General features: G+C 41.0%; 1 protein-coding gene across 1 annotated transcript; it reads right to left on the minus strand.

The window, feature by feature from the left end:
• Window positions 1-2935: 2935 nt before the first annotated feature.
• LOC140650639 (serine/threonine-protein kinase PLK2-like) lies at window positions 2936-8835 on the minus strand. Its single transcript, XM_072859241.1, is given in 16 exon segments — window positions 2936-3546; window positions 3666-3776; window positions 3870-3999; window positions 4084-4134; window positions 4136-4322; window positions 4585-4708; window positions 5332-5435; window positions 5857-6004; window positions 6095-6293; window positions 6520-6615; window positions 7022-7109; window positions 7394-7523; window positions 7718-7757; window positions 7759-7832; window positions 7991-8098; window positions 8626-8835. Coding segments are annotated over 16 exon segments (1992 nt in total). The 3' UTR covers window positions 2936-3354.
• Window positions 8836-9046: the final 211 nt, after the last annotated feature.

Genomic DNA, 9046 nt, shown 5'->3' on the forward strand with positions numbered 1-9046 from the left:
GAGTCTTTCAAATCAGTTTTGTTTCTATGCTGAAGCTAATTTACACGGATAAATCCCAGAGGCTAAATCTTTATATTCTATTATACTAATTTCCAAATACTGATGAACCATGATATTTGTTTCCAATACTGTATATTTAAATGGAGTTTAACCTCTTAATTTGTATGTATTGGTCTAACATTGTGACAATTTAATCAGACATGTCTGCCACTATTAATGTTAATAAGGCATAAAGAGTATAAAAACAGACCAAAAGAAAAAAACTATGGTCTATGTCATGCATGATTCTGGTTGATTCCTTAGGCATGCATCTAGTTGGGGGTTCATAATTACTTATAGGAACCTATACATTTTTTTGAAAATTCACATGTAATCAGGCAGGAAATGCACAGTTATTGATGGGCAGTTGAAGGATCATTCTCCAATCTGACTATTTTCAGAAGTAATGAAATAGCTTTAAAGTGATTGAATCTTTTTCTAGTTTCCTAAGTAACCTGGACAATGTCAGGAAGTATGTTCAATACTGCAGAGTAGCATGTAACCCAAACTCTCCAATTTTTTTTTCTCCTATACTGTATATGAAGTGATTTCATTAAATGGAATCATTTCAGAACACCTTAAATGAATTACAGAATGCCCCAGAACACTTGAGTGACTAGTGGCATCACTGGATAATACATTAAGTTAACATTGAAGCATGACCTATTTGAATTGTTTCCTTAACTTGTTTGCTGCTGGCAGGTTAGTGCACTGGGCTATACAAGTACATATGTATATTTGCAAATATATATTTTAAGATTTGATAAAGATATTTTGATAAGAGTACAAGAGATTTTTTTTTTTTCTTGGCAATGTTATTTCCTGGGTCTGCCACTCATACCTGAGAAACCTATCTGCCAACTTATGCTGTATTTGCTCTTGTTTTCAATAGAAAAGATTAGGATCACTGCCTGACAAGCATAAAATCCAGACCATATAACTTTATTTCAAGAGAAGGTAAGACATTTGTTATATAGAGGAGTGGACAAGTACTTTTCTAATATTAATCTTCCCATATACAGAATTACAACAGGGATGTTACATGATTGGGTAAAGGAGATCAATTAGTGCACTATAGTGTCTTATTTAAGACAGGATCCACCCTGGGAAGGAATTTCATAACCTTTGTTCCAGATGCAAGTTCTTATATTACAAATTCTAGAGCAGCTTTCCCCCCTTGGGCTGAGGGATTACAGCAAAGGTAGTGTACTTTGAAATGGGTATTTCTCCTTAACCTGATCTAAACACCTCTCTTATTTTGCAGTATGAAAATAACAAGCGAGGTAAGGATACAGAGCACTAACCAGAAAGATACAGAAGGATTTAGAAAGCACCAAGCATCCTGGTACCACACATACACATTGCATACAGATAACAGATTCATTTAACTGTATTTGAGTGAAGTGCATTACAACTGTCTACAACCAATCAGCATCCTACAATAGGATTTGGGGCCTTTACATCCACTTTTAAACATCCTATGCCTGAAGTCAGTTTACTTGCTTACACCAGCCCCAATTTCAGCCATAGAAAGATGTTGATACTCAAATTATAGCAGCTGAAGTAAAGGTTCATACTTTCTCCAGCACATAGACATTCAAACAAAGAACCATTTTCCCATTTGAAGAAATTAAGTACTACAGTGCAAGTAATTTTTGTGTTTCAAATACACACAAACTGTGTGCTTACTGGTGTCATAAACAAGAAGTGAAATCTTACTTTGTAAGAGAAAAGGACTCAATAGTGGCTGTATGCGTGCAGCAGAATGAGATAAGTCATGGCCTCCCTAGAATAAAAGTCAATCATTATCCCTTGAAGAAAGTAGACAGCAGGGAAGCTGAATTCTGCTCACTATAACAAGTATATATTTAACTTCACTGAACTGCCTAGAGTCACATTAATTAATCCAGCTGAAGGATGGATCATTAGGTCATCCTGTCTAGACTTGAGAAGTAAATAAATATTACTTAGTGCACAGTATTCAATACAAGGAAAACAATCACATTGCAAGATGAAGCAAACCAGTGATACCTCCTCTGCTCACTATTTTGGGCTGACATCAGTACTTTTAGTCTACACTTTATTACATTGACTGCCTGTTCCTTGTATTCAGCTGCATACCATATGGCATACCATAACTGGTCTTCAGTCTTAGTAACAGCAGCAGTTGTCTAATGTTACCAATATGGTAGAGTAAGCCCAAAGTTGATACTAAGTCAGCCCTTAATCTTCTCAGCATTTTTATTTTACTTTACTGAGGTTACCATTTAACCAAGGGCAAAAAGACACATAAAATAGGTGCACTGCTTCTCTGATAAACAGGTGAGGGCTACAGACAATTCATTTTACCACTGAGTTGTCAGGATACTTCAGTCCCTTGGTGAAGTAAGGAGTAAAAGTAAGGACTTCAGTCAGTGTAAAACATCAATATCAATTCTGGGATGTATTATCATTCAAGGATCCCTACTTTTGTTTTTAGCCCTGAGTGTCATAACTGAGCTCATTATTATAACTCATCATTACTCTGCAAGCTTCATCCACAGTTGCTTTAGGGTTGCTGCTGTAATTAGCAGCAGCATAGTGGTGCTTGTGACTACAACCAGGCATAGACAGACTGCTCCATTTTAGAGCCTGTCATTCATATCCTGACCTGTAGCAGACTTTAAAAAATGGCATAAGGAAAGCAGACCTGCAAGATTTTTGGTAACACTAAGCAAGGCACGTTAAGTTGTATCGTGAATAGTAGAGAATGATGCTTCAGATTTCCATTCTCTTTATTTTATATTTAAGATGCCACAGTCCCGAAAAGTGTTGTGTAATAAATACTTCACTTTAAGCTGTAAAATAAAAAATTAACAAGGAATGCACTTTGCCACCCACAAGTGTGGGTATTTTTGAAAAATAAGGGGGAAAAAAGTATGGCCATAGTCCACAGTTAAGCAGCCAGAAACTGCTTATTACAGCTATTCCACAATAATAGAGCTCTCCCTTTCCAGATGCATATTCAACAGTTTAACTCCATCAGAAATGCTCTCTTACAGAGCAAGCAGTCATGCTCTGCTCAGAGTTCAAGTCAAAAATATCTTTAACACACACATGAAGCAAGGAAAACTATGGTCTGAATAACTCCTTGTCACACCATTAGTCCAACAGTAGGTTTAGGCTTCTGTCCAATAGATGTGTGCCCAGCACACAGGACAGTCAAGTTTTTGTACCACCACACATCCATCATCAACATGGTAGATCAACTACTATCTCCACTGCAGACTGCACAGTGAATAAGAGGGTCTGTTTGGTTTAACAGAGTCAGTCCCTTCAGTTACATTGCTGCAGCAGCATGTTTAGAGCATATTCCATTCTGTGTTTTAGTTCCAATGAGCATCCAGAACCCAGAAGATTTGTCAGACAGAGTGTTGTGGATATCCTCTCTTCATTGATGTAGGTAAGGAGATACTCCTCACTCTGACTGCAAATGATGATTTTTGTGTGATCATGATAGAAGTTCACCTGCAAAAAAAGAGAGTTCCTGTTTGTATACTTTCTCCTCTCAGTTTCTGGCACTTATCTAGTTTTATTGCAATAAAGTATTTTAGAAACATTTTCTCAGGTTATGCTATCAAACTTACTTGAAATGTGCCATCATTGAAGAGCATCATTAATGCATTATCAGATTTAAGCCACTGTAAGAGGTAAAGCCTGGGCCTGCATACATCTGTTAGGCTGGGAAGATCTCCTCCCTAGGAAAGGGAACAGACACTACATTAAGCACACAGTTCACATTTAGCACAAGGTCCATTTACAGCTCAAGATCCAGAAGGTGCTGAACTTACATCCATGAGGTTCTCTTCCATGTAGAGAGAGAAATACTTCAGTACAGTTACTTGGCTAATGAACTGTTCAGGAGCCTCTGTGGCCAAGAAGACAGAGCACTGGCCTAGCTCTGCATAGTAGTGGACTGTCCTGTAAGAGAAAGAAAGTAAGAAGGTCAGAGATAAAAGCATTTCAAGTTTAAACCACCTTAGTTAGTTTTGTAATCTTTCTTACTTTTTGTCTGGCAGAAGGCTCATATGTGCCCCATTATTGAAAAGGACACCAAGTGTGATCTGACAGCTGGTACCCAAAGCCATACTTGTTAGAATAGTCCACCCATTTTGTAACCCATTGGAAGGATGCTGTCAGCTGTTCTTTGGGAATGCTGTCTGCTTCTGGCATGTTCTTCAGACATCCTCTCAATACCCTCGCAACTGTATTGGCAACACTTCCCATGGTACTGTCTTCCAGGCCTGAAAGGAAAGGATTATTAGACTGACAAGAGCACACAGAGCAGGCTTTAATTCTAAACCTTTCAGTTATCTAGATTGTAATTTTAAGTTTAGCCTTTATGGCTTTCCAGTTTTAATTCTTCAAAAATATTGGCTGTAAAGTTTAGAGCATCACAAATAGGGGGTGGGGAGGAAAGCATCTGTTTATTTCAAGCTTTGAAGTCCAATACATGAAGAAAGTAGGTGGGATTTAGAATCAGAGATTACATTTTGCTGCACTTACATTCACTGCTACTGCTGCAGCTTCCCAAAGTTCCTCTGACAAACATCCGAATAGAGTCTCCAATCTGCTTAGTTTCTGGTAACGCTCCTGACTTGGCTACTGTTGTTATAAGAGGCTGGATCTCCTAGAAGAGATGTCAGATATGTAAACAAACATAACACAAGCCAAGGCTTATACACAAGTTTTGCATGGCTCTCCTGTCTCTCAACAAATGATAAATTCTAGGGAAACTGGTATTAATGTTTCCAGCAAGTATAAAAAGCTGCTGTTAGACTGAGCTTTAAACAGCATGCCAGGTATTTCCATTCTTTAGATCTTCAATTTGCATCTTACATGCTATTAATCAGTCCTCTGCTCTCCTGCCCTAGCAAGAGAACAGCTGCATGCAGGCCTGAACACCAAATAGTAAGAGTTAGATCTCAGCAATTTATTCTTTAAGAAGTCCTAGTTAATCATGAACTGAAGCTCTGTATTTGGAAAGAGCACCTAGCAGACAAGCTTCCACACAGAGGAATGCAATGGAGTCTAGGCAGATACTATAATTACTCAAAAGACAAAATCGATAGTCTCCCTACAAAGGCTACCATACCTTGGTGAAGCTTGGTTAAACCCTGTTAAAGCAACTTTGCTAATCATTTAAGCTTGATTACGCTGTGTACAGCCCCAGCTCTGATATCCAAGTCAAATATAATTTAATCATAGCTACTCCACCCAACTGTTATTGGATTCAAATTGGACTGCACTTACATTTACCTCATCTGTTCTGTGTTTGTGGGGCTGCTGGGTTATCAATGTCTTCTTCAAATCATGCCTGAGCTTGTAGATTTCTTTGTCTTCTTTAGCTAGTCTGTCTGTAATACAAGAAAAATACTTAACACTGCATCTAGAAGTGCTGTTCAATTACAGAAAGCCTAACAAGTTAGCTGCAGAAAGTGTGTGTCTCCCTCCAGTAGCTTCTTCTAAACCTGCCATAGTCTCCCAGAACAGCAGTGCCATTATACACAGATCACTAAGAGACTAAACTTTAGTAGACATTACATTCTAACAGATGGCCAATACAGACTGTCAGTATGCTATAAGCAGCATTTACTTATGTAAGTTGGTGTAGGTTGCAGGTTACCATCTATACTTATTGATAAAGACATCAGAACTAAGCCAAGGAAGCCCCAAGATGTAAGTACAAGTGCTGCACTGCTATCTCATAGCTGTACATTACTAGCATGACATTGTAGGCATAGAGATAAGTTTCAAGCATAGCTATAGTCCACTTACTATGTGTGTCAAAGTATCTGGCTTTATCCTTTTTACCACCAAAGAGAGCAGCAGCTGCTTTTTTGAAGAAATTTTTAGCAGGGCTTGCCAAATGGAAATCAGGAACAGTGTGACAACAGCTAGCAGAAAGTCTGTCAGGTGTAAAGCCCTGTGGAAATGAGATTCAAAAAATTTTTAGACCACAGGGTGCAATTTTAGGGTGGATGTTTTTTCAGCCAGAACACTAAACAATGCAAACCTGTAAGAAAAATTAATGTCGAATTATTTCATCTAAACTGGGACGGTCTTCAGGATTTTTTGACAACATGCTAGCTATTAAGTGTTTCACAGGTGCCAAGAGAAATGAAGGCAGGCTGTATCTTGCTTCCCTTATGCATCTGTATGTTTCTTTAAGATTTGTGGTCTCAAATGGGGGTCTTCCCAACAGCATTGTATACCTGTTTAAAAGCAAAGGAAACCAATTTTATTTATTTTACACACCCACAATACTTATCTACAACTACTGAAAAGGTTTGGTCTACCTCCTAGCAAGGAGAATTTCTGCACTTGGGTTAGACATATATAAAGGGTTGCAAACTGATGCAGTACTGCATCCCCTTTGGACTCTTAAAAGGGTAAGCCAGTGATAGAAATATTTCCTTTCAAAGGCAATGAAGTACTTGCATTACACAGCCTAAGGCCCAGATGTCAGATTCACAGCCGTGCCCTTGTTTGTTGAGGACTTCTGGAGAGAGGTAATTTGGTGTGCCACATATTGTTCTGCAAATTAGAGAGGCCACAGAGCCAGTTAGTATTTCAGATAGAAAGAGGATATAAACTATTTTTCATCAGCCAGGTTTTCCTCTCAAGTTCAGACAAGAGCTTAGAGACTCCTAAAAAGGAGTTGTATGAATGTTAATAGTGTATCATGAAGACACCGTGAAACATGTCTACAGGAACAGCAGACTCATATCTGCACTATTAGTCAGTCAGGTACCTGCCTCTGGCACTTGCTATTATTCAAGTGCTCAGAGGAAAGCAGAAGTCAAAGTACAGCAGCCTATTTTCTAGAAGGGGAAGTCCTGATGCCAGAAGCAATTAGCTTTTGCTATGGAACAGGATCTCTCATTTCTAAATGAATTTGGTTTCATTTACTACTAGACTTCACTTTTTTTTATGCTCCTACCTCCTCCTGTGCTCCAGTGGTTCCAGTCTAGCTGCCAAGCCAAAGTCACCCAGTTTCAGTTCCATATTCTCATTAATGAAGAAGTTACCTAGCAGACAGAGAAATTCTAGTTAGTCCTTTTCTTGCAGGGTAGGAATGCATTTGCCACAGGTGCTGAGTCATACTTTGTTCAAAGCCAAAAGCTAGCCAGGATTTTTTTTTTTTTTTAAATAGGAATACTTAATGTCATCCCTTAAGTACTCCAAGTTTCCACTGTAAAGACAGACTGAGCTGATTCTATTAATTAAGCTATCGCCATACAAGTGGTAAAGTGGTACAATGCTGACAGGGCTGGAAGAGTGTATTTTAAAGTGGGCAAGGTACAGAACTTACCTAGTTTAAGGTCCCTGTGCAATATTTCCTGTTCATGAAGATACTTTAGCCCTGACACAATTTGCCTGAGGTAGTATCGTACTTCTGGTTCTGTCAATACCTTCCTTGCTTTTAAGATGTGAGCCATTGACTGCAGAGTAAAAACAAAGGCAGAAATGTCACTGAACATTCATGCACAAGATTCACCTTAAGCAAAAGTAAATAAATGCATGGAGAACTGACAATTAAAGAGGCCATGAAAAAATACCTTTTGCACATCACACATTTAAATTAGTTGCAGATTCTAGGCAAGTAAATACTGGATTTCTCACAGCTGATGCTCACCCTTCTACTGCAGTACTCCAGAAGAATGTAAATATTCTCTGTCTTCAAAATAGTGGTAAAACTGTACAACATGTCTATGATTAAGTATTCTGTGCAGCTCAATCTCTTTCTCAGTCTGAAGAGACAAAAGGGGAGGAAGGAAGTGTTGCTAGCCTTGTGTCCACGAGGTTGAGCAGACAGCTCTATCAGAACCATTTCAGAAAAACAGTTGGGCAATCCAGCACACAGAGAGTTTGATGGGAAAAAAAAAGAAAAAGTCATTCACACACACACCTTTTCCCTTTGATGAGGTTTTGCTACTCTGCTGAGAGGAATGATTTTTGCAGCATAAACTTTATTTGTTGTCAAATCTGTCATCTCATAACACTTGGCAAATCCACCCTAGAGAAACATACGAGAAAGGCAATTATAGCAGGTATGAAAGAAGTCCCACACTTAGTCATTCACCAGCTCAAGTATTCATCAAGGAGCGTAACTTCCTTTGCACAGGAAAATTTGGTAAAAGATAGGTGATGAACCCAAAACCTATCTGAAGGTTCGTGTTGCAGCCTCCCCCCACCCTACATGCAACAGAATCATTTTTATAGGCTTGCCCGAGCTGAAGGCACGATTCCGCTTGTATTTAGGGACAGAGATGAATCGGGGGCAGGAACCAGTGCGTGTGGACCGACCGGGGCAACGCAGGGGCAAATCGGACCCCGGGCAGGTTGGGGGGGCAGCAATGCAGCAAACTCCAACATCCTCCCAGAGAAAAGCAACCCGTCCCGAGGGCTGGCGCCGCAGAGGTGGCGCCCGCCGCACCCGGACCAGCACTCCGCACCGCGGCAGCAGTCTGCCGAGTAGGGAGGCCGGGTGAGGGCACCCCCACCGCCATCCCGGGAGGGCACGGGACCCGCCGTGGCCGTTACCTTTCCGAGCACCTTGCCGCAGCAGTAACGCTTCCCCGTCGTGGGGTCGGTTATAATTCGGGAGACTTCGGCGGCGGGGTGGGAACGCTGGTGCGGCTGCTCCTCCGTCTTCTTCCTCCGCGACTCACCACCGGCGGCTCTGCCTAGCTCCGCCTCGCAGCCCTTGACGCCGCCGCCTGGCAGGTAGGCAATGGTCCGCAGCAGCTCCATCGCCTCGCCGGCCGGCCGGCTGGCTGGCTGGCTGGCTAGCTGGCTGGCTCGCTCGCTCGCTCAATCCGCCACTGTGGCGTGACACTCCCAACACAAAACAGCGCCCCAGCTCGTCCCTTATATCGTGGCGGCGGCTCCGCCCCGGCGCTGCGGGGGTCTGCAAGGGGAACGCAAGGTCTGTTTTCCTAACTTGACCGTTGCTCCTTGTGGG

Source organism: Ciconia boyciana, chromosome 4 (assembly GCF_034638445.1).
Source record: "Ciconia boyciana chromosome 4, ASM3463844v1, whole genome shotgun sequence".
Lineage (NCBI taxonomy): Eukaryota > Metazoa > Chordata > Aves > Ciconiiformes > Ciconiidae > Ciconia > Ciconia boyciana.